The sequence below is a fragment of the Anser anser genome (assembly GCF_964211835.1).
Source record: "Anser anser genome assembly, chromosome: 1".
Classification (NCBI taxonomy): domain Eukaryota; kingdom Metazoa; phylum Chordata; class Aves; order Anseriformes; family Anatidae; genus Anser; species Anser anser.
The window spans coordinates 120806724-120832895 of NC_139720.1; the positions used below are offsets into that span (position 1 = coordinate 120806724).

The window sequence follows — 26172 nt, forward strand, 5'->3', positions numbered from 1 at the left end:
ACTAAAACTTTTGAAGATATTCAGCAAAAAGCACACTCTGGAGTGCTATGTTAAACTGGAAGATCTAATCCTCTTTGTTGTTGCAATTTGGTTGTATCCAAAGTCACTTGCTAAGTGTTTATATGGATCTCGGTATCTTCAACAAACCACAGTAAATGTTCATACTGGAGAGACAGAATAGATTATTATCTCATTACCAAACTTCTTACTACTGTTAATTTTTAAATAATGGACAGTTTTATGCCTCAGGCTGTGGTATTATTGATTCCACTTATGCAAATGCTTTTACTAAGCACTTGAGTTCTGGTGGTTGTACAGACCTGGGTTAAATTTCCATTCCAGCCTGTCGCTGCTACATTGGGTAAGTGGGCCAAAACGAATCCTCTTGTTCACACACTGGATACACATTTATGGGGCTGCCTTGCCATCACCAGGAGCCATATACACCCATCTTCTCAAACTCAAAGGAAGGATCCTGTTTTATATTTCAAGACATCTAGATTCGGATTTGTTAGTTTCCTCACTGCCAGGATGCCTGCCTCTCTGCAGGATGTACAAGCTACCAAGTATCTTTCAGTTTAGACTGATAACAAAGAATGTTTCTAGCTAACAATTACAGGAGCATTCCTAAAGCAGAAGCCTGCAACCTGATAATCATTTTTAAAGTGACCCCTCTAACTGGAGAGTGAGCTAAAAGAGTGCTCTTGCCCGCTTTGTAATGTAGCCAAGCTGAATAACACTAGCCACTCTAATGAAAAAGCATACTGTATATTCCTGCCGTGTAATATCATCCCCACTACATTAGAACATGCCAAGTGATGCAATTATTTCTGTGACAGTATGTAGTAGCCTTCAGGCATGGGCTTCATCTTCCCCTCACCCCCATGGTAGGAGGAGTGAGCTGGGAGTAATTCCGATGAAGCCAGTGGCAGCAAACCTCTATAAACCTGTCAGAACCTTCTGTATTTCAGTACAGAGGGAAAGAAGGTACACAGGGATTTTCTGCCCGCATTGTTCCAACTCTATTTCTTCCTTCTGACATAGTGTCTGCATTCAGTGTCTGTGAAATGATAGGATTTATTTATAATTTGTTAGCTAAAATGTAACTTAAGCTGTTTATTTTAAGAGTACTAGTGACAAACAGAATATTTTACAATAAAGCTATAACACAAACAGGGCTTTCAGCTTTATGCCATACCTGAGGATGTTTATTTTACAAGTAATATACGACCATGTGGAATACTTTTGTTTTCAAAAAGTATGCAAGATTTTATACAGAATGGGTATGAGATTCTGACTGCAGACAAATGACATTTACCAGTATAATAGCACAGATGTCACATTTCCCAATATAATAGCCAGTGGTAGCAATAAATATAGTAGGTGTTGTAAAACTGGATTTACTTTACCAATAGCCTATGGAAGTTATTTGTAGTTCTTCATCAAACTTACAAGACCACTACTATTCTGAAAATGGTAAAATAATACGGGTTTCAGAAATATGCGTTAGGACAAGATTACATTTGTTCAGCAGGGTAAAGGGACCATGGATTATGCCACAGGGACCTATACATTATTCAGGACAGTCCCAATGCCATAAGAATAAAATATTTTAGAGACACAGCATATTGGAAAAGCAACTTCAGCTGTTCTGTTCTATTATAAATTCATGTTTATTTGTTTTTCAAGAATGGAGTTCTTCAGGGGCATAGAGACAGCAGGACTTCTGAAAAGACTTCCACAGTGTTCATATATGGCAGCAATCTTCTAGACACTGCATAGAGCAGATATTGCAACCAGCGTTTTCCAAGTTTCTACTCCTTTAAACTGAAACACATTGATTTTTATCTAATTATTCCTGAAAGTTGCAAAGTTTGTTCAGATCAATCTGATCACCAGAACTTTGTCCCACAAGTGACCTCTTTCAACATCTTGAAGGTGCAGCTTTTGGGAAAAGCTATTTAAGATGACTCCTCTATTTTATAAGCAAACATTCCAATCCACTTCAATGTACACTCCCACTGGACATAAGGAAATTGGCAAGAAATTAGCTTATTCAGTGATAAGGAACACATGTGACCCCACATTGTTTTCAGCTATAAATTACAAGGGACAATTTGTGTATGTCAAAAAGTAGCTGAAATATATAGTTTCCATAGACAGAAAAAACTCGAGTCTGCCTTTGAAACGAAGTCTTAGGCTTAGTGGACTTAAGACCAAATAACTGAAGGTGTGAAGATAATTCACAGAAGTTAAACTGCATTAAACTCCCTTGTGGAAACTCTCACTCAGAAACAATTTGGTTTTATTTCATTGGAGCTTAATCCCCCTTGGATGATTTTATATGCATTAGCTCCCATCCTTAAGTTAATTCATCTGAACTTTCCTGAGCTTCCTTCTTCCATAAGCCTTTCAAAGCCAAGGACTAAATAGTGCTTCCCTCTGAATACAGAAGCAAGAAGGATAAACAGATTCAGAGAATTCAAGATTACCTGCTATTTTGAGTATGGCAGGCAACAAGAAAATGGCCTAAAAACTCCAGTATTAAAAGGCAGGTTGCCCTTACAAAGAGGGAACGCAAGTTAGAAACACATTCATAATCCCTGCTTCATCTAGAGAAAATAGAAAGGAACAACAAGTCTACATAAAGACCAGGATGAGCAGGTAAAGGGCTGTGCTAGACGATATGAAGGCAAACTTAGAAATGCTTGCAGATGACCTATCTTCTTCCTCCTTACATTATTTTTACCTTTTCCTTTACATCTTGTAAAGAAATGTGAATACTCAACAAGTTTTCTGTCCCTTAACCTATGAGAAGCTTCTCCTTCCCCGATGAGTAAAAATGTACCCACAAGACAACCACCAATTCACAGTTATTCCTGGTTTTCTTGGTACCATGCAAACACATGAATAAACTATTTCAGTAGTCCCACTGACTTCAGAGCAACTACCATGTAAATAAAGATATGCATGTGTTTCGGTGTTTGCTTTAGTGTTTTTTAGGACTGTATCCTAAAAGAATACTGTTCCAGTGCCTCGTCTTATTAGCCTAATACCATGGAGTCTCCATCGAGTTATCTTCCCATGTAGGTAATCATGTTAAATTTCTTTTTTTCCCTAACACATATCAAGGCATTACTGAGATTCCCCATCTAAACACATACTCTGAAATGTGACAATGGTAATGCATAATGCATTAGAAAGATATTTATTAGAGCTTGCACAAGATGTAATTTGTGATGCTTACTAAAATTTATGTTGGGAAATATGCATATTGGTGGGAACTTACATCAGAAACGTTCACTTTGACCTGTTGCTTTATTTCTGGTCTATCATGTTTTGGAATGATCTGGCGAAATTTCAGTGGCCGTTAATATGCAAGGTGAAACACCATTAGCTATCATTCTTTTCCTATTTTTGCTTTAAGATATTAGGTGTCTCTTAATCAAAAAATGCTAGATACAAAATTATGTAGTGCTTTTCAGTGCATACTCACAGTATACAATTTCAAATAAAACGTGACTGTGCCATTGCTCTGATATACCTGTTTCTGCAGATAATCTTGTTCTTGTACTTCTCTTCTCAAAAATCATGGCCAAAGCTTTTCCTTGCATCAAAGGTAAGTACTGGAAAACAGGAGTTGAAGGCATTTCAATTTTATAGTCATTATCAATTTTCCACTGTGAAAATACTTCTTGCACATTTTAATTCAGCATTAGAAAATTAAAACTTTTTTATTTTTTTTTTAACCATAACTTTATTCCTCTGCTCTTCAAGGACATCTAGCAACAGGAAAGGTTAAAGAGAAAGATCTAATTCTAGGGGCACAAAGACACTGCATTTTGGCACCCGAACTGATCTCCCATTAAGGAGAACTGTTACTAATTTTATTCCCATGCAATACAGGGAACTGTCTTCTATGTCCTACATTTAGTGCTGCATATACACCACGTGTACGCGGATGGGGCTGGCCAATAACAGGCCCGGCTATGCAACACTGCGTAACTTTTTCATTTGCAAAGTCCTCTGCAGTACTTAAAGAATATCTCTGAACATTTTACAGGAACATTCTTTGACCTGTAGTATGTGGTTCACAGTATTAAAGAGCTTAGGTGATGATGTTTAGGACAAGCCAGCTAAATTGCTGGTTCCCAATATCTTTCAAAACAATATTTATTTCAATATCTGAGTGACCCAAATGTCATTTGGACGATTTTACCTCTCCTTTGTGCTTTATCCTTTGTTTCAAATCTGAAGCCATCCACAGCAAATGCTTCAGTTCCTCAGCTGTGTAGTTCTGTAGAGTAAGGAGGTCACGACCTTTCAGGCTTACATTCATTTGAGATGGTGGCCCACGCCTGTGTCAAAAGAACAAAAAAATATGCTTTTGGCATTTGACACAAAATTGTACTCGTGTTAAAGCCAATGAACAAGTAGCTGAAATCTCTCTCGCTCCCCTCATTTGACCCAGCTGGATCAGCTTGATGGAGTGCCTTAACTGGTTTCAATAACTTCTGTCATGCTGGCACAACATGCCACAATGCAGTATATTGATCACCACAGTAACAGCGTCTCAAATTGTACTATACACCGTACATTAGATGTAGCTTCTTTTGCCTTCTTACGTGTATGACTTGACTGTGTGCTGCCTAATCAAATAAAGCCAAACGCGTAGCCACTCAGGGCTCGGTGAAATGGCTTACAAGGAGAATATAAAGCAGTCCTTTGGAGCACAGAACATCGAAGAACTGGTCTTGGTGTTCTCTTTCCCTCCTGCATGTTTTGTGGTTGGGTAAGACACGTGCAATCTTCCACCCCCATATATACATATTATGGCATTTTTATATATGTCTTTTAAGTACTCATGGCACTGGGGATGAGGGTAACCAAACTGAAAACTAACAAAATAGCCATGTGCTCTGGCCCTTCTCCTACCACACCAGACATTCAGAACATGTATAGTTTATTTACTTAGGGAGGGTACAGTACCTCCAGCCAGATTTATGAGTTTTGAATCACGTGGAATGGGATGTTTATAATCACCCACAGAAGTTTCACAATATAATTTCTGTTATTTTAGGTGAGGTGTATTAATGAAACAGTTGAGTCTAAGCCTGTGTTTCCACTGGTTTAAGATTAAGAATAGAGTGACAGATTATCTCCTTCTCTGGCAGTGTATCTACAGCCCTCCTTAGTGTAACACAGATTGCACTGTACTCTTGCTGAAGTTTTGGATGGGTGCAAGCTAAACATATATTTCTTTTTAACTAAAGGCAGCATTTTTAAGCGGATCTGATGGAATGGAGTACAAAGCAATGCAAACAGCTGCTTCTGCAGCTACGGGTTTTGTATTTCCAAGTAGGTTCCCCTTGAGCTCACCTTCGAGGCCAGGCTCAGCTACACCACCTGCCCATTGTCATGCTTCTGAGCCCACAGTTAGGAAAATTCAGGAAAATATACCATATTTTCTGTTCATTCTTCTGTTAATTCCGATGAATAAAAGCTCAGGTAGTGGATAGGCCTATGTGGCTTCTAAAGATTTTGGTGTTGGTTAAATCTGAAGGAATGGACTTTTTCTGCAGAATTCTGTTGTATAGGCTCAAATTGAAACTGAACAGAGAAGACGGCATCTCTTAAACTAATAGCACCAAACATTATTACTGTTAATTTGACAACGCAGTACAAATTGCATGACTTTTCAAATCATGTAGCAGAACTTTTTCCTTTAATTGAATGTTGTGTCTTTTCTTTCTGGACACCCTTAAGAGTTCTTTAGATAGACATTATACCACCACCATTATTAAGAAGACTTTTTTCACAGTGAAAAGGATTATGTGTAACAGCAGGAACGTGGAGAATATTTGAAGAAGTAGCACACAAAATACAGATGCCCTGGAGATTAATTTTGCTGGAGCTCAGTACATGCTGTCATATATCAGGGTAATGTGCTCCAGAGATTATGCAGACGGCCAGAGGATCCACCACTAAGCTAGCTGAGCATAAAGCACCACAGAGGTTCCCATCAATGTCTACAATCAGTCTCTGCACAGGTCCTCAAATTGCAGGAGGAATGGACTTCTATGAAGCACTGTTCAGAAAAGGGAATGGATTTCTTGCTTTCTAAGTTTAGAGTGATGTTGCCCATGTATTTTCTTACGGTGTTACTGAAAAGTGATTCTTAAGTGAAATGCAATCTGAATTGTATGCATGACTTCATTAATACGTATTTGTCAGTAACATTTAAAATAATAACACACATTTCCAAGACATCAAGACTAGTGTTCACACCAATACAATCATTAGTAAAATAAAGTTACATATTTTTCTCTAAGTGTTATCCTTCTGTCTCTATGCCTGCCTCCAAACTGAAGGAAACTTAGAAACAGTCAGCAAGTGCCCAAATGCCACGTTTTTGAAACTGAAGTGGGTATTACAGAGCATTATTACATAATGCTTTCCTGTACTTCTGTATTTGATAGCTGCAGAATAGAATATACCTGGCATTAGAAGAAAGGTTGGGCATTTATGCATCACGTAGCTTCCACCATTGCTTGAAAAACAGCCTGCCAAGGTATGCTATTGAAATCCATTCCTGTGAATACCAAGGCTCTAGCTTGATATTCAAGCGATTGGATATGACTTCAATATGTGCATTCTGAAGGAAATGTAGTTTAATGAACGTGACCTTTTAAAAAATATTTTCTCAGAAGAGGGATTTGCTGCTCCATCCATTTTTGGGGAACGAAAAAATACTCATCCTGTTTTAACATCTATGCACTTGCTTGCTGCATGGTCACTCTATTCTCCTTCACTGCATCATTTCCAGTCACAGAACATGCCAACTTGGAAGGATCTCAAAAGGATCATCAGGTCCACAAAGGACCACCCAAAAATCAAACTCAGTATCTGAGAGCCTCGTCCAGACATTGCTTGTAATCTGGCAGGCTTGGTGCCATGACCTACAGAGCCTGTCCCAGTGCCCGACCACCCTCTGGGTGCAGACCCTTTCCCTAACCCCCAGCCTGACCCTCCCCTGTCCCAGCCCCATGCCGTTCCCTCGGGTCCTGTCGCTGTCCCCAGAGAGCAGAGCTCAGCGCCTGCCCCTCCGCTCCCCTCGTGAGGGAGCTGCAGGCCGCCATGAGGCCTCCCCTCGGCCTGCTCTGCTCTGGGCTGAGCAAACCAAGGGGCCTCAGCTGCTCCTCATACGGCTTGTCCTCTAGACCCTTCACCATTTTTGTAGCCCTCCTTTGGACTCTCTCTACTAGCTTTATGCCCTTTTTAGACTGTGGTACCCCAAACTGCACACAGCACATGACGTGAGGCCGCACCAGCAGAGAGCAGACCAGGACAATCCCTTCCCTTGACCGGCTCGCAGTGCTATGCCTGACACACCCCAGGGGATGGTTGGCCCTCATGGCTGCCAGGACACACTGCTGGCTCATGTTGCTGTCAACCAGAACCCCCAGATCCATTTCCACAGGGCTCCTCTCCAGCCTCTCGTCCCCCAGTCTGTACATATATCCAGGATTGCTTCATCCCGGGTGCAGAATCCTGTTCTTGGTCTTGTTAAATGTCATACAGTTGGTGATTGCCCAGCCCTCTCATTTATCAAGATCTCTCTGCAAGGTCTCTCTGCCCTCAAGGGAGTCACAGCTCCTCCTAATTTAGTGTCATCTGCAAACTTACTTAGTAAACTTTTGAGTCCAATGTCCAGGTCATTTATGAAAACAATAAAGAGAACTGCCCCTAAAATGGAGACCTGGGGTACTCCACTAGTGACTGGCTGCCTCATTTAAATGTAATCTCATTTACTGTAGCCATTTGAGCCCAACCTACCAGCCAATTGTTCACACATTGTATTATGTATGTCTCTAGCTGTATGCTGTATGTTCTGTCCAGGACACTGTGAGAGACTTTATTGAAAGTTTTGCTGAAATTCAAAAAGATTACATCAAATGGCTTCCCTTGGTCAACTAGGAAGGTAATAGAATAAAATAAAATAAAATTAGTTAAACAGGACTTTCCCTTTGTGAACCTATGATGGCTATAATCAATGACTGCGCTGCCATTCAAGTGTTTTTCAATAACTCCCAGAATAATCTTCATAATATTACTAGGCACTGAACTGAGACTCACAGGCCTGTAATGACCAGCATCTCCTTTCTTGCCATTCTTGAAAATCAGGACAACATTTGACAGCTTCCAGTCAACTGGGACCTATCCAGATTCCCAAGACTATAGAAAAATAATTGAGACAGGTCTCGTGATGATACCAAACATCTCTTTGAGTACCCTGGGATGAATCCCATCAGTCCCCATAGACTTATATGTATCCAGATGGATGGATGCTTTTGTTTCCAGTCTTCAGTGCTGCTGCTCCCTGAGTTTCTAATGGCAACCTACAATTGCTTGAAGGGAGTTACAGAAATTGCCTAGTCATAACCTCCCAAGCAGCAACATCTGTTCACAGGTCTTGTTTTACCACTTGGCACCACTGAGAAGTGTATTGAGTAGTATCTACCACTAACTTCTGCACTAGTAGACAGTGAAACACTAAAATTGTTTATCCAAAAAGGATTTGGAATTACCATCCTTGGAGATTTTCAAGACTTGGCTAAGCAAAGATATAGCTGACCTGATCTGCTGTTGTCAAACTATAAGAAAGTTGGACTATGGATCCTTTCCTGATCAATGTGTTCCCATCATGATTCTGCTTTATTGCTATGACCTTCAGAAATGTGTTCTCTTGTCCCCAACCTCAGAAACAAAGGCAGAAGTGGTCAAATGAATTGCAGTTAAGGGGCATGAGACAACAAACCAGAGTTAAAATATAACAGGCAGAAATGCAAGGTCAAGCAGTTGCATATTTCCTTCTGAGCAGGGATAGAAATTACTTCGGATTACTAGCATATCGATTGATATATATTACGTTATCTTGTGATATCAGCCATGGTGTGCTTAACTTGTAATGTTCATAAGACAGTGGTGATTGATAGGTTATGCCAATGTTATGATATAGTGTAAAAAAATATATATGACAACATTATACAGGGAGCTTAATAAATTGGATGATTTTTGAAAACCAGGTTTACTGGGTTTACTGCAGTTGTTTTCCACACCTGCTTTTCTATCGTCGCTGCTAAACAGAGAAAGTTCCCACTGATTACCAGCAGTGAAAATCCATAAATCCATTGAAAAAATTATCACCCAGGCTTCAGGACCACTCTAAAACTATCACAAATAAACCAAAGAACTCAGAAAACGTTTGTGTTTCATTTGATGTAATGTAGAAATTATACATAAAAATGCCATTGCGTACTAGGATTTCTGTTTATATGAAATTCCTGTATATTGCTTTCTAACACTAATCATTTGTTATAAATGCTGCTAATATTATTCATATTGACACCAACACAAAAATAGATAGATGTGGCATTAAGTTTCAGGCCTTTAATTTTAACTTGATTCTTGAGATGTGACAAGCATTAGAAACAGCTTACTGAAACAGTGTCATAGAGGTACTTTTCTGAAGCCATAGGGGAGGGGCAAGTTGATGTGGTTGAAGAAAGAATCCAAGTGAGGTTATGCAGATGGGTCACCTTGGTTAATTTTGAATCCCATATCACATAATGCTTTTCCTACGTGCCTTAAGTGTACACAGAAATAATAATAACAAAAAAACCCCACACCATCTCTGAAGCTGATTCACCTTGCAGCTTCAAGGAGATAATCCACACTCCCCCTTCCCCTCCCAGTACTGATCATGATAATTGTCTCAGTACATAAGGATTTCCCATGCTTTACTTAGATATTTATCAAATACTGTACCTGCAGAGCACACTGTACTCAAGAAGCAACATTTTTTCTTGGTTTTGAAGCTAAATCCCATGGAAAGAATTAACAAGATTTCACAAATATAAAAAGGAAAAATCCTCCAGTCTCATAAAGACTCAAAGCTTGCTGCCTCAGAAGGCAAAAGGGCACTAAAAATGCTAGCAGAAGCTTATATCTCTCACTCCTCCACAGAATTCAATTGCTTTTGTCTCCAGTTTTCTGATTAAATGTCACTGAATGCCAGACAAAAGAAAAGGATTAACTTACCAAAAATGTCGCAGCAGATGCTTGTTGTTCCACGTTAATTTTTTAATATGGAAAAAGCTCCTCAAATTAAAAAGCATCTTCCTTTCACAGTAGATTTCTCTCAGTCCTAAAAACAAAGTTAACAGAAATGAAGTTGTGTGAAGCAGCCACTGTGCAAATGAGGATACTATGAAGAACAGACAATCTTATCTTCGATTTTTCCAGTCTGGGCCAGGCCTGGTCAGGGCTCATATTGAATCTTTTCCTTGGTTAGATAAAATTCGACAGATAAAGACTTTTCACAGGGTCCATTGCACAACTCACAGTTTGTGCTCTTCTGTCTGGGACCATCATATTATACCTTGTGTCAATAGCATATCGTAGCAATTTCATGTTTGTCAAATATCTGTGCAGGAACATGTCCTAACAGAGGAAAAAAAAAAAAAAAAAAAAAAAAGAAAGCAAAAGAAGAATTGTTATGGCACAGCAAGAACAGGGCTGCTTGGGGCTGGGGGCCAGGCCTATAGGGCTCCCTATGGGATTGGGCAGGGCAGGGCCTGGCAGCCAAGGCCCATCCCACTGCCCCACCAGGAACACGGTAGCTGGTGGCAACCGGACAGCCCCATCCCTGGCACCAGGCACCTCTGGAGTGGCCAAGTCCATAGGGCTACTTGCACGTGAGGTGAGCCTGCCGCATCCTGCTGAGAGGTGGCTGGTGGTGGCTGCTCATCGTGGCGCAAGTGCTGATCTCCTCTCCAGAAGGGACAAAGTGAGATCTGCATACCCAAGGGGTGGCAGGTCTGTGCCTCAGGTTAGGAGGGCATGAGCAGGCTGATAAAGAACGATTACTGAAAGCCTCTCTCCTCTTTGAGCTGGCAGGAGACTGACCCTTGACACCTCCTTTCTTGAGAGGCAGCAGCAGTCAGCTTCTGAGTACACGGTCAGTAGAGGAGCAGGGTCCAAACTGCCTTTTTTGTTGTTTTGTTTTGTTACTAACAGTTCTTTCTTTTCAGAGAAAATCAGCACCAAGACTGGGAACCAGAAAACATACACATACATTTGTTAAATATCGAAGATTCACACTCAAGCTGTGATGCCTGATTACAACACATTTCTCATGGTACAATCACAGCTTACCACGTTTAGTCAGTCATGACCAATGTAATTAATATAAACTAGGAGCTCTCCTGAGTTTTCAAGGATTGCATGGGGTTTACCTTCACAAAGGTGTTGCCTTTCAGACATTAAAATTAACGTATTCCCTCAACAAAGTACAACAATACAGCAAAGTTATATTAATAATATCATGGAGTGAAAGGAACAGATTTCTTCATTGCTCCTCAAATGTGAAAATAAAAGCAATATTCATGAGCTGAATGTGTTACCACTTACTAACTAGCACCACTAAAAAGGCATCTGAGGGACTTTGCCATAAAAGCCTTCAGTGCTGAATAATTTGAGGCATATTGTTAGCTATTAGGGTGTTAGGGTGTGCAGGAGGAACATCACTGCTTTAAACTCTGTCTTTGGTTTAAGACCATTTTAGCTGATGATTTTAAGCATTAAGAACTGAGAAAGGAAAAAAAGAGAAAGCAACACATTCAATCCAATTACAGCAATTGAAATTCCAGTGGTATTCACAAGGTGCAGTCTTGAAAAACTCACAGAAGACATATAGCTTAATAGACCAGTCAGGTTCATATTCATATTGGATGCCAATATCAATATAACTCCTTTATCCTAAGCTACTTTTCTCTCTATCAATACAGATTTACACTACATTATTATCTACACCAGTATGTCTCAACCCATATGCTCTTATTGTTGCATTTTAAATGCCAGGGCCTGGAACACAGAATTCCCAAACCAATGCCCTTGCTGTCTGCTTCAGATTACAACTGCAGTCCTTTGTGCCATGTGGTGGGCACTACAGCCAAGAAATGTCTCATTTGTGCCCTGGAGAGGGGCTGGGTAGGTGCTTGACAGAAAGGGCACTGCAGTTGCTCCCTACAAAACAGGAATACTACAGTAAAGGAATGGGCAGACCTTTTCCCACAAACCTCAGAGACAGACAGTGCAAAGGGAGAAGAGTCTGCAGCACCGCTGTTATTATCTAAGTATCACTGGCTGAATGGAAGATTGAATGTCTGCTTGCGTACCCAGTCAGAAAACTTCAGAGGGACACCTCGGTGAAGCCACACAAGCCACCAAACAGAAAAGAGTTCTTTCTTAGGACAGCAGCATCCTAGTGGTGGCAAAATAAAGATTCTGAACTATATTCTGTTTATGTGGCCGAGGGATGGCAGCTCAGGAGACTCAGCGAAAGCAGTGAGCTTATGAGGGGACAGGTTTGGCTAAGCTGGGAGCTCAAGGCAGAGCCGCCACACAGATGGATGTCTGCTTCAGGAGCCAGTGGCAGGGACAGGCCACAGGAGGAAGACCAAAATGTCCCTGAAGGGAGGGTGCAAAGAGGACGGAGCCAGGCTCTTCAGTGGTGCCCAGCACCAGGACCAGAGGCAGTGGGCACAAACTGGAGCCCAGGAGGCTCCCTCTGAGCACCGGGCAGCCCTTCTGTGCTGTGCGGTGAGGAGCCCTGGCACAGGCTGCCCAGAGAGCTGTGGGGGCTCCTCCTTGGGGATCTCCAAAAGTCGCCTGGGCACGGCCCTGGGCAGCCTGCTCTGGGTGGCCCTGCTCGGGGGGAGCGGCGGGACCGGCGCCACCGCCCCACCGCCAGCCGTCAGGGGGCGCCCCCCGTCCTCCATCCCGGCGGCAGCCCCGGGGCGGGCGGTGCGGGGCGGCGCGGGGCGGCGCCGCTCTCTATGTCCGTTGCCCGTGGCAGGCCCGCTGTTTACTTCCGTCCGCATGGGGCGCGGGGCCGAGCGTCGCCCGCCCGCCGCCATGGCCGAGCCCGCCGGGGAGCCCGAGCTGACGGTGCCCGGTGAGTGCCGCCGGGCGGTGGGAGGCGGGGGGGCGGGCGGACACACGGACACGCAGCCGCTTCCCTTCGGCCCGCTGCCGGCTGGGGGGGCCTCGGCCTCTTGCTGCTCCGGCCCCGAAATATATCTATTCATATATATTCCTATTAACGTTGCGAAAAGGAAAATGAGCTGGGGAGCTCTGCTTTGGCGTTAGTGCCTAACAGATCGCAGTATGCATGCCTCGATATACAGCTCGGCTGGCTGGCTGGGGATTAAAACCCGAAACAAAAATCACGTTTTCAGATACCTGCTGTTGGCATGTCTGTGAGTGTAGGCTTATCTGGGTAAAAAAAGGCACGAAACAAAACGTTAAAGCCTTGAGTTTGTCTGCGGAAAGGTGTGTTTTCAATAAAAGTCAGGCAGCTGAAGGGGCAGTAAATACAATTCTGTAAATGGTTGATGAATGTGGTGCATAAAATCACATCTCACCAGTAATATCGGAAGCTTTTATGTTAACCATTTCAAAAGGAGTGTCAGATTTACAGTTCAAGAGAGAGCTTCGGGTTTTGGAGCTGGGGTGCAGACCATTGATACCAACGAAACATTTCAGTGTATATATTTTCAGCAAAAGCAATGGTATTATTAAATTATATGTGCTTCTACAGAAGCAGCCTAGTGTTCCTCTGTGTGTTACCATAGCCTATCAGTTAAAAAAGTCTGCAAAGAATAGTTGTGTGTGTCCTCCCCCCCCCCCCAGGTGTTTAAAGCGCAAGGTTTGACATCTTTAAATAGGAGGCCTAATTTTGCTTTACCGCGCTGCATGGCATTTTGGCAAATGATTTAACTTGTAAGTTCATTTATTCCCCGTAGGATGAATGTTTTCTGTGTCGAGCCAAACGCTTGACAAAATGCTTGACCAAAGGGTGAATGAATAGTTAATGTTGTGTGTTTTAAAACAATGGTGCTGGCACTTTTAAAAATGGAAAGAATTGAGCAACCTGATTACAAGGGAGGAAGAGCTGTTTGGGTTTCATTGTGGGGTGGGTTTTTTTGGGCTTTTTTATATCGTAGTCTTATGAACAAGGACAGTTGTGGCAACCCGTGTTTTGAAGGCTGAGGGTTTTGATTTTAGGGGGCCATTTTTAGAGCACATGTATCTTTTCAGATGGGTGAGGAGGAGTGGTCAGTTTGGAGCCTGTCACCTCTTTACAGTGTGTCTCTCTCTCTCTCTCTAATCCAATTTGGAAAACCTGTTTGAATTCAAGTAAGTGAGAATTCTTTGTCTCGACCTGCTTTCAGGATGAGCTTTTGATTGTACTTTTCGGGGGCAGTTCGTCAGAGTTCTTTTTTCTTTATGCATCTAGTAATTTTTCTTAGGGGGTAGTGATAAAGTACATTGTACTTTCAAATAAGTTTGTGTGTCTTCAGAATACAGTGTATCGTCAGCAGTATCTGTTCTTCTAGGAAATTCACGGAAGCTAGGAAGTATCAGAAGGACTAAAATCTGAGCCTGAAAATCAGATAGTCTTGATGAAACAGAATGGAAAAAAATACTTCAGCCACTATTTTATTTTTTTATTTTTTAAGGAAAAAGATAGGTAACTAGAATGTGCAATTGGGTTAATAGGAAATGACTATTTTAAAATGTCTGAGGAAAAATTTATATCCACTAAAATTGACATTTTTTTTTTATGTTTTAGAATCAGGTGCTGTTTTCACGTTTGGAAAAAGCAGCTTTGCAGAAAATGTTCCTAGCAAATTCTGGTTCAAAAATGACAAGCCTGTACATATATCATGTGGAGATGAACATACCGCTATTGTTACAGGTCAGTATTGGAAGTGGTGTGTATGATAAAAGGTTATACATTTGGACAGCTTGGATTCTTATTTAAATTCTGAGGTAATACTTGAAATGTGGAGAGGAGAGGGAACTGTTCACACTGGGGCTGTTGGATGCCTTTGAAGTTAACAGGAGTCAATGAAGGTTTTCACAAGACGTGCCCAGGAACTGTCATGAGTGAATCTGTAATAACTGAATGTATCATGTTGGATTTAAAATAAGTATGAACTTGTTCAGCTTAAATGTTTCTTGTAAATCTGATGGTGTCCAGTAGACAGTCTTCAGTATATAGGTTTGTATTGTGGAAGTAAACAGTATCTGTTGAACTCAGTCAACAAGTTCACTGGGAATCTGCCTGAAATGATAGATAAAATTGTATCTCTGAAAGGAAGTTCTGCCTTATCAGTTAACTGTCAACTGAAAACAACCCTTGAAAGAACAACTCAAAGAACTTTAGAAAATCCTACTAAAATCAGAAATAAATAGCAAAAGCATTCAGAGAAGCTCAGAAGCAATACGCTGAACCGTCATTATTGATGTTCCTTTTAATTTCTTTGAAATGCTGGAAGCAATACTCATCGGAGAGTTCATTCAGTTTCTTATGTGAAAAAGACTGCTCTTTTGTGATGAAAACGTGTGTTAATTATGTTGACAACCACCTTTAGATAGATAATCAGACTTTTTTATCATGAAATTCCTCCTCTGCATATTTTCAGGATGTTTTTTATCAAAGTACATTTATTCCTCATCAGGACCCAGTGTTGTATCTTTGTCATTGCTCATTAAATAATTTCTCAAGTTTTTTTTTTTCCCTGCTATATCCCCAAGCAAAGTTGAAAATGCTGGATTTTTTAGAATGAAAAGTTCCAAGCGTGATAAAAGAAGATTATAGATTTCATGGACTGCAGAACAATTTGAAGTAAAATTATACAATGAAATTTTCAAGCCTAACTTCATAGAAGATGAATTATGCATGAATAGATTATGTTTTGAACAAAACTTCACACTTTTTTTTTGATTGAACCCATTCTATTAAATTGCCTGTTGCATAAAATTAATCAGAACATAACCTAGGGCACTGTGAAATTTTCCTCTTGACTTTTTTTTAGTGTATCCCTTCATATGCCCACACCCAGTTTGAAATAACACTAGTATTATTCTCAGTTTCAGAGTGGTCAATTTAAATTGCCTCCTTTAACTCCCTCAGCATGTGCTTGTGCCCGCACTGTTACACTAATCAGCAACAATCCACTAATTCCCATGTCCCTGTGATAGTGGCCACTTGAATAAAGCTTTTGAAGAAGTCAACTTGCATAGGGTTGCACGTAGTGCCATTTCTGTACATCTCTTTCCCCACCTCCCTGATATTTTAACATATACTGCATATTTTAAAAATGGTCTCCCTAGCTGGCCTTTGCTGTGGTAGTGTGCAGATAAGTCATGTGGGGTACTTCTAGATAAGATCATCCTTTTCCCAAAGCTTTTGTAGAGAGGGAACTGTAGAAACATGAATTAAAAAAAATAAATCTCTGATATCAAAAGTTTTTTTGGGACATGATAAAGTAGAAGCAAAAGTGAGGGAAAAATGGTGACCAACACTGAACAAAGGGATTGAAACTGCAGGAGTCATACAAATGGTAAAAAAGGAAAAGAGAAAATCTTTGTCCCTCATTTTTTCTTCACACCTGTGCATGCACATGTGCACCACACATTTCTGCCATTAGATGGAGTTGGATGATACAGTGGAATTAAAGCCCTTGGTGAATGACATTGAACTGCAATAACACCTGGAATAAAAGAGCCACAGAAGTGCATGGTGGTAATGAATTTACTGAGAAGGATGCGGACCATGTAGAAAAGCGGGAGTTCCTTGAAATCCATCTGAACCTGACCTGGAAGAAAGAAAAGACAAACATTGCTGAGGAAGGGAAGGTATCTCAAGCAGGTGTGTACTGCATGCTTCATATTACTTTCAGTCTTTACTGGTCACAGCGTTTCACACTCCTTTATTTTCCGCCCCCTGGAAGAGTAGGGGGAACTATGTATTTAGGGGACAGTGGGAATATGAGGTAGATTCAAATCTGATAGAAATGCATCAGATTTATATTAAAATGTGTCAACAATCAAAACTGTCACGCAAACTGACTCAAAACATGCCTTACAGCTGATTTTGGGCAGGAAAGACAGCGACATCTAGCACTGAATGTTGACTAAATGCAAATGAAGAAAATGTACAGGAAGTAATATTCAGCATTCAAAGTATTCAGAACATTTCAAATACTTCTTTCATCTAATCCAACATCAGTATTCCCATATGACTTCTGGGGAGAAAAGTGTAAAGTGAATATAAAAAAAACTATTCTTTGCTTTTTAGGTTAGGATTTTGAGTCCAAAATAAATTGCATTTACATACCATGGCTGTATGTTGGAATCTAAAGAATCAGTGACAGTTTCTTGCTGACGTTGAGTTGGCTTGTTGAGCTAGTCAGGGAAACACTTCTTCCTCTACTTTTGGAATTTGGGATTGAATTTTTGTATTTCCTTCCTCATTTTCTTTCTGCCTTAAGCACAATCTTGACTAAAATGTTCATTTTTTTTAAGCAGTTGTCTGAACAGTTTTCTTCCAGCATCCCTTGTAATATGTTTAACAAAATTTCTTGCCCCATTCCTCTATTTTGTGGCCCAAGAACAGTTCACTGACAGTTCACTCCCTGCATCTTTTGTAACTGTAGGCTTTGTGAAGGAATATATTCATCCTCTTGGGAACTAGTATGAATTAAGTGACATTAACCATATTTTAAGGATCTCTTTCCAGTACCTTTCTATTAATAATTTTATTTTCTACAAGCCTCTTAAAGTTAACAGCTGTCTTATTGTTTGTTGGCCTTAATTAGAGTATCCTAGGCAGATCGCCCACATTTGATCGAAGAGACTGATCCAGTTAACAAGGGGGAAATGGTGATGGCAGAAAATGTATCTTCTGGACTCAGAGCTCTGGAGAGAATTGAAGCCCCTGGTGCAAGAGGGTAAAAGGAAAGAAAGAAGTATGAAAAGGAAAAACAGGAGTTCAAGGAGGTTCACGCAGAAGCACAAGATAGTATGCATATAATTTCAAGTTATGTAAGGCATTAAATATTCAACAGTTTACACAAAAGAGACATTGGAATCCCTCCAGGTCTTTGGACTTAAAACTCCTCTATTCGTTCTGCCTGCTGGCAGGCCATCAGAACATGACTCCTGTGTCTTTTGCACTCAGCTGTAAGGGGAAAACGAGGAGGATTACTACATGTTTGTGTTAGTTTTTTGATATGTGTAGGAGCAAGCAACATACTGTCCTGTTTGTGTTTGTATGATGCTAAATATCCTAAGCATGACTGTTCTTACTGCTCAATAAAACTTTTGAGAATATTGTGACTTGCCTAAGAAAATTAATGTCATTCCCATTTTCATGAGATGTATTTGAATTGTATACGAATTTCAAACGATGCGTTAAGAGTTTATTAACAAAATAGCACAAATAAATACAAAAAAAAATCGTGACGCCTGGCATATGATACTCTGTCCAAAATACTCAATATAGCTTCTTAACAGAATGTCCTAATGTTCAAAGTCTGTATGTACTCTCCCCATTTTATCTCTATCCCACACTAATACCATGTAGGAAGCAAGGGGTAAAATGCCTAAAACATAGGTGAATAGGGATGGATGGGTGGCTGTTAATATTATGAAGCATGTAGAGTATTTCAGCTTGTACTCCCCAGCTGCTGAGTAATGCCTATAGCCAGGCTTCATGAACCAGGGTTGCACATGACAAACGGGGTTCTAAGGAATCACAATGATAGTAGCAGCCACCATATGGGAAATATCCTGGTTAGTACCCTCTTCCTGAAGTCTCTTACAAAATCTGCTGTTTCAAAAGATGTAAGCATCTTGTTGCTTTTGTTAATAGCTCGGAGTTGGTGTAACGTTGGTGATGTGCCAATGCATAAATACTTTGGAGAAATAGCCTAGTCTTGCATCAGGAGGAGGGTGAAGACTGGTGTTTGGTGTATGTTTTCATCACCAAAACAGTCCAGGTAGTCCCTTTCTTAATACCCTGTTGTATCCCTTCTTTTGCCCAGAATTGTAATCTTACTGTGCTGGACCAGTCTTCTGCCTGCTGTTCCCTGTGGCAGATGGCCATGGGCTGTGTGTATCTGCTCTAACATGGATGCAAAACGGCATGAGCAATTGGAGTTTCAAGGTTTTGAAATGATCCTTGCCTATTTGCCTGCTGTGAAAGTAGTTCTCACTTCAGTGGATCTGTGGTGATGACTAGAGATTACTCGGTACACAGTTACGAAAATAGGGCATTTTGCATGCAAAGTTCTGAAGTGTTTCCTGGCCAGTTCTGATGCCACGTTATGCCTGTTCTAAAACCTGGTCTGGTATAGGGACCCAGAAATGTTGCTTCATTACAGGCATTTGATATGGCTTCTCTGTAGTTAGTGCCTTAGTTTTTATTCACTGTCTGAATTACATACGTCTCAGTTTTCTTATTTTCTATTACACTAAGTCTTGGAAGCCTGAAATTATAAAAGGCTGTCACTCAGCTGGTAAAGAATATATGTATAAAAAAATCTCATCTGTTAAGCTTCTTGATTTATAACGCAATGTCTGAGAACTTAAAGATTGATATAAGAAAGAGCAGATTATAGGATTAAAAGCATGACCTGCTGGAATTCTGAATAGATAAAAAAGGATGTGATTAAACCCAATTATGGCAACTTGGCATCGTGTTCCCACAAGTACTACCATCGTCACTGGCATTTAAAAAGTATAAAGTAGGGATACAAAGTAGGATGCTATTTGCTAATAAAATTTTCTCTGTCACGGTGTGTTTTGCCTTCAGTGACACACCTCTGCGTGTGTTTTGGCATGGTTGCATTACCGAAATTGGGATGGTGATACAAATGCTATTAGTAAAATTTGGTAAGCGTTGCCTTTACCTCAGAATTTTTTCCCTTTCAACTTACTGGAAAGACGTAATGTTGACACACAGCCCAATATTCCATAAATTGTCAAATCTGACAATTGGATTGAGACTCCGGTTACTAGTTATGTTTCATTTTGAACATATTTTTTAAAAACTTTGTGGTTATATTTAAGAAAATAATTGGATTTTTGTAACAGTATTCTTGTATTTTAAAAATCTCCAAATCATATATCAAAGTCTCTGTAAATCACATTCAGAACCTTCACAAGGAACCTGTGCTACTGAAGTACTGTTGTGGTTTAACCCGGCTGGCAGCTAAACACCACACAGCCGTTCGCTCACCCTCCCCCCTCCCTCTCTGGGATGGGGGGAGAGAAACGGGAAAGTGAAGCCTGTGAGTTGAGATAAAGACGGTTTATTAAGACAGGAAAATAATAATAACAATAATAATAATAATAGTGATAATGGTAATAGTATTAACAATAATAATGTGTAAGAAAACAAGTGATGCACAATGCAATTGCTCACCACCCGCTGACCGATGCCCAGCCTATTCCCGAGCAGCCGGCCCCCCCACCCCGGCCAGCCACCCCTATATATTGTTTAGCATGACGTCAGATGGTATGGAATACCCCTTTGGCCAGTTTGGGTCAGCTGTCCTGGGTCTGTCCCCTCCCAGCTCCTGCTGCACCCCCAGCCTGCTCGCTGGCAGGACAGAGCAAGAAGCCGAAAAGTCCTTGGCCTGGTGTAAACACTGCTCTGCAACAATTAAAACATCAGCATGTTATCAGCGCTCTTCTCATCCTAATCCAAAACATAGCACCCTACCAGCTACTATGAGCTACTTAACTCTGTCCTAACTGGAACCAGGACAAGTACAAACAGCCATAATATTTTGGCATTGCTATGTGGAAATGTGTTATGCTCATGCGATAATTGATGGCTAGGGTAACCGGGATTTTATTTACATGACAGCTCCATGATGGAATCTAACTTACAAAGACCTGCAGAGCTGGAGCAAAAGTAAACAATCTTGTTTTAACAGTTGTAAAAGGGATTTTTGGTTTTTGTGTTTGTGGTGTTGGGTTGTTTTTGACAACTCAGATTCTGTTGTTTGCAAAGGCTTACGTTGAAGGAGGGGTTTTATCTTTGGATGTGAACTTCAGAGCTTTACACAAGGTAATAGTTTAAAAAATTAAATGGAATGGGATTCATTCATTTTAAGGTATTGCCAGTAGTGAGATTTGGCAGTCTGATCTGCATGGCTGATGAAAAAAATTTTATCTGTTCATTTACCATCCTCTTAAAATAATGGACTGTTCTGAATTGCAACAGTTCACTGTTGGTAATGGTCAAATCTGCAAATTCAATGATATGTCATAACAGTTTTGGAAATAAAATTTTAGCATTATACCTGTTGAAGATTTCTAATCTGATGTTTTCATTTAGGCAAACAAAACTCCCTGACTTCATGGTGTTTTTATACATTTCTTCTTTATATGCAGAGTACTTTGTTAATCCATGATGGAAGATGCAGAGAAGCAAAAAGGCTCTTGTAGTAGGCCTAATACGTCCAAAGGAAAACCCATACAACTTGTGCACCTATTTGAAAATGTATCGTAAACTATGTTCTGTAGAAGCGCAAATTTGTAAATCATTTTAAGAGAAGAAATTTAGCAGTGAAAAAAACAAACAACCACCATTCCTCCCCAGTAGAATATTGAATATTAGAATTGAATGAATATTAGAATTTTGTGTTTGTGTTAGTTATATAGCTGCATTATTCATCCCTGTCTCTGACGTAAAAAGTGTGCGTGCTCAGATAAATGTATTGTTGTTTTACAAGTAGCCCTATAGTGACTGTGCTTCCTGTGCTTCCAGGGTCTGTCCAAGAGTACACTTTTTTTATTTTATGATGAGTGCTTTATCTGTGCTGTAGTTAAAGGAGAGGATGTCTGTTCTGCTTTTTTGTCCCTTCTTCTGGCAGGGGTTTTCTTACACATACACAATGCAATTACTACTCTTATGTTGAAAAATCACAAGGATAGTAATTATTGCTTACACTTAGGTATGGAAGTGCCTAATTTTGAATCTTCCAGTATAAAGGATATAATAAATAGCATAGTGTGTGAATGACCATCTCATCTTGTGTGAGATATTCAAACGCTCATACGAATTCTAACTGTGCCTTTTCTTTCAGGGAATGGTAAACTTTACATGTTTGGCAGTAACAACTGGGGCCAATTAGGACTAGGATCAAAGAATACTGTCAGCAAACCAACATGTGTTAAAGGTTTGTTTAATTTTTCTTTTGTCCTTTTGAAAGGTTACCCTTGTGAAAATGTGCTCTATAAGATGCAGTTCCAGAGTAACAGACTGATTTCTTTACTCATCATGTGTAGCATATTACTGCATAAGCTCATAAAGATAGTTTAAAAGGAAACCTGGCTACTTTTCCTTCAGTTCAGATTCTGGGTCCTTTTGTGTCTGAAAATAACTTCAGATACATAGAATCCAATCTTTTTTCATCTTTTTAGCAAGTGTAAGATGTGCCTGAGGAGGCATAAATGGAAATATATTTGTACGAAGTGTAGAAAAACAATAAAATGAACGTCCATATTCCTTCATATGCTGTAAAATATGTTTTCTTTGCATTCTTTTATCTTCTGAATCTTTCCTAGCCAGTTCTGTCTTGTCAAGCAAAACTAATACTTTCTTCCCTATCCCCTTACTTATGTCAAATCAGATCTATCCCATTAACACATTCCTTTTCACATTTAAATGTTTATCCTCATCCTTTCTGTGAGCAGATCAATCTGTTAGTTTATTGCTTGAAAACAAATTACTGTGTTTGTTCAAGCTGTTTTCTTCCTAATTTAGTTTATTCCACTATTCTTTATCTGCTCCTCTCCCTATTTCACTTCAGAGGGAGAATGCAGCCACTCTCGGGTTCACATCTTCTGTCAGCCATGTGAGAGATTGATTCTTACCTTGGCTTGAATGGATAGGGTATCAAGTTCTGTTTTATTGTCAGATTGCAATGGAGATATAAAACAAACAAACAAACAAAAAACAGAGAGATGACAGCAATTCAAAAGAGACCTGGTTTCCACTGAAGAAAGTCACAAGGGGGTATCTTTCCTCTCTTGGCAGTAGGCAGCAGGAGAAAGACCTGGAGCTTTTCTCGCCAGCTTTCAGACATCGGTTGGCTCTGGGAGTGGGGTTGCAAAAACACGTTTCAGTTTCTGCTCAGGGCCAAGTAGTTGTGGCTGCTCATTTTCTGACAAAATAGTTCTGGAGTTTAACTGGAGACTAATGTAATTGGTTATGAAAAACTGCCAGCAATGTTGTCAATATTGCATGGCTCATTGGATGTGATTGATTAGCGTAAGTGGGAGGTTAGGGAGCACGGGCTTCTGCTGAGCTTATCAGGCTGATGTAGGAGGCAGTGGTGGGATATAAAGCAGTAAATTAAATTTTAGGAAGAAACTAATATTGGAAATACTATGGTTCTAAACTGGTAGTAACAGTAGATGACGAGTAGGATAAGTAGGGTTCTGAGTTTGCACAATTTTTGTTTGTGTCTGTATGATACACCAGAGAGAGTTCAGGCTTAAGTAGGTAGATTTATTCAGTATGAAGGAGAAGGGAGTTAAATTTGAATGTTACAATGCTGATGAAGGTTGATTTGGAAGGACTGAAAAGGTTTTTGTGAAAGGGATGATGGTTGTTGCCTTTCTCATGGACCAGTGCAGTGGAAAAAAATACATTATGTAAAAATAATGTTGTTTTAAGAGCATCATGAGTATTGTATAAGGTAAATTGGTGTGACCTGACTGCATAGAAGATATGCATGGGTGGGTGGTAATTGAGCTGATATTAAGTCAGGATGGTATATGCAAAATCTGTTATTTTAGGCAGTAGTCCAGGTAAGACTGCCCTTACCAGTTGTGAGTTTAGTGATTAATAAAAAGTCAGTACAGAGCAAAAGTCTAGCAAGAAAGTAGCTGTGGATTACGAGGGAAGGTATGTTTGACAGGACAAAAAAAAAAAAGGTATGATTTTAAAGATTTAAAATAGTGGAAGAAGTGAAGGAGTGAATTAAGAACAGTATTATTAATGAAAACTGAAGAAAGCTCTAAGCATGCATTTTGTACTGCAAGTTGATGTATTCTTTGAGGCGTATCCTGTAAATGGTAAATTCTGTGGAATGTGGCATTTGGATAAAGTAGTCATCATCAAGTTATCCTGAGTAGAGCAGCTATAAGTTTTTAAGATACGTTTGCTTTCTTCTCTTAGGAGAATCCTGATTTAATGAGTCATGTGCTAAGATCAAATGGCCAACTAACCTTGTAATCATTCTCTAGGTAAAAATAAGAAAAAAAACACAGCCTTCTCTAGAGCATAGAACATTTTGTTGTTAAACCAACTATCAGACTGTTTGTAACTTTTTCTCTCCTCTTCTTTGCCTTTACTTCATAGCTTTAAAGCCAGAAAAAACTAAACTTGCTGTTTGTGGAAGAAACCACACTTTAGTTTACACAGGTATGTAACATACTATGTACATATTGAAGTTAGATTTTTTCTTTCGTTTTAATGCCAAATTACATTGGTAACCCCATGAGTGTTCAGGAAAGAAAAAAAAAAAAGCTAAGTGAGCTGTTAAAACTTGTTTCTTGATATCCAATTCTTTGAATACTTGAATTATTCTGTGCAATGAATTTAAAAATAACGTTGTATAGGAGTTTACTAATAGTATAGAGATGAAAAAATTTGTCGCCTGCATTTGAGGTGTGGCTAACAATTACCGATATTAAATTTAAGTCCTTTATAGGTATGTTTTTATATATCTGTGCTCAAATTTACCTCTAACAAGGTACGTATCTTTACTAGTGTGAAGTTTTGTATTTCAGTAAAGATAGTAGAACATTACGTTTTGAGGCCTTCAAAGTTTGTTGCATTTTAGTTAGACAAGGTAGTCTGCAATTTCACTGACAAGTTACTTTACTAAGATATAAATAAATAAACTTTAAATTTAAATTGAAAACAAATACATTTTTAGGGAGAGAGTATACAGGGAATTGATGCAAATTATTGTCACGGTTCTAAAAGTTGTGTAATGGAATAGCCATCTTTGTGGTAGCAATGCTGTAGCTTGCAGTAATGTGATAAAGAGATTTGCTTGTTTATTAGGGCGTTTACATACGTGGAAACCGTGAGCATTGTAAATAGGCCTATTAGAATAAAACAGAAGATTTTAATATCAGTTGAGTATGCAAGACTGCACAGCGTAAATATTAGTCACTTTTAGTGTACACTCTGGCTAAATAATTTGTGACCTTTTATATAGCATGGTCCATTTGTAAATTGTATGTTAGTTGCTTATCACATTTGTGTCTGGATTTGTGTTATTAATGAGCCTTGGCTTTTTCATCGTAGATAAGCACTTCAAAAACGAAACATACTAAAATTAAAAATATAAATTTTGAAGTTCTTTTAAGTTAAAGATATCAATCATCAGCTTTAACTTCAATTTTAAGATTCTAAAACAAAATAAAAGCTAGTTAATGAAAGTGATTTGAATATTAAAATGAGTAAAAGATTTCTAATAAAAATGTAAGTAAAAATGTATTTCATTCCTACTGTTTCAAACTATCAAGTTATGTATCTCTTGAATTTACGTACTAATATGATTTTAATTTTCTTGCCTGTGACATCATTCTCCATTTTCCCCCTGTTTTATCTTAATTAAACTATAAATTCTTTAGTGAAGGAGCTGCTTCCAGCTGTTAGGGCCACAGGTAGTAATTTTATGAGGACTCTTGCAGAACTTCAGGTAATACTTGCTTTTCAGATCAGCCTCCAAAATGATTGGGAACACAGTTCACAGACATGTAAGGCCTATCGACTATTCCGATCTAAATGTGTGCAGGAAAACCTCCCTGCTAATTACAACAGGAACATCTGGCGTCAACTGTAGAATATTTCAGGGCAGTAGACCCCGACTTCTCTGTAATGTTTTCCCATAGAAAATTAAATTACTTGCTGCAATTTCTCTGACTTCTTGCCACTGCTGACAATATCCTCTTTCTGTGTATTACATGTGGTTTTCTGTATGCAGAAAAAGGAAATGTGTATGCTGCTGGAGGTAACAGTGAAGGTCAGTTGGGATTAGGTGACACAGAGGAAAGGACCACGTTTCATTTAATTAGTTTTTTTACCAACCAGCACAAGATCAAACAGCTAGCAGCTGGATCATACACTTCAGCAGCAGTAACTGGTAAGAGCAACAGCTAATAAAATCTATTTATGTGTGTTCGAGCCTGGTGTTCCAGGGAAACATTTATTCCCTCTCTCTG

At 39.6% G+C, this 26172-nt stretch overlaps 2 protein-coding genes across 2 annotated transcripts in view; one reads left to right on the forward strand and one right to left on the reverse strand.

The window, feature by feature from the left end:
• OTC (ornithine transcarbamylase) overlaps positions 1-11574 on the reverse strand; it is a 31087-nt gene extending 19513 nt beyond the window's left edge. Inside the window, exons 1-4 of the mRNA XM_083808207.1 lie at positions 10442-11574; positions 10102-10207; positions 4220-4358; positions 3545-3626 (exon numbers count right to left, since the gene is read on the reverse strand). Coding sequence (XP_083664333.1) covers positions 3545-3626; positions 4220-4358; positions 10102-10207; positions 10442-10457 — 343 coding nt within the window. The 5' untranslated portion in view covers positions 10458-11574. The remainder of the gene's footprint in view (positions 1-3544; positions 3627-4219; positions 4359-10101; positions 10208-10441) is intronic.
• A 198-nt stretch (positions 11575-11772) lies between these two features.
• The window catches only part of RPGR (retinitis pigmentosa GTPase regulator), a 61098-nt gene continuing 46698 nt past the window's right edge, over positions 11773-26172 (forward strand). The window contains 5 exon segments of the mRNA XM_083808194.1: positions 11773-13018; positions 14699-14824; positions 22014-22106; positions 24296-24358; positions 25935-26093. Of these exon segments, the coding sequence (XP_083664320.1) occupies positions 12526-13018; positions 14699-14824; positions 22014-22106; positions 24296-24358; positions 25935-26093 (934 nt within the window). The 5' untranslated portion in view covers positions 11773-12525.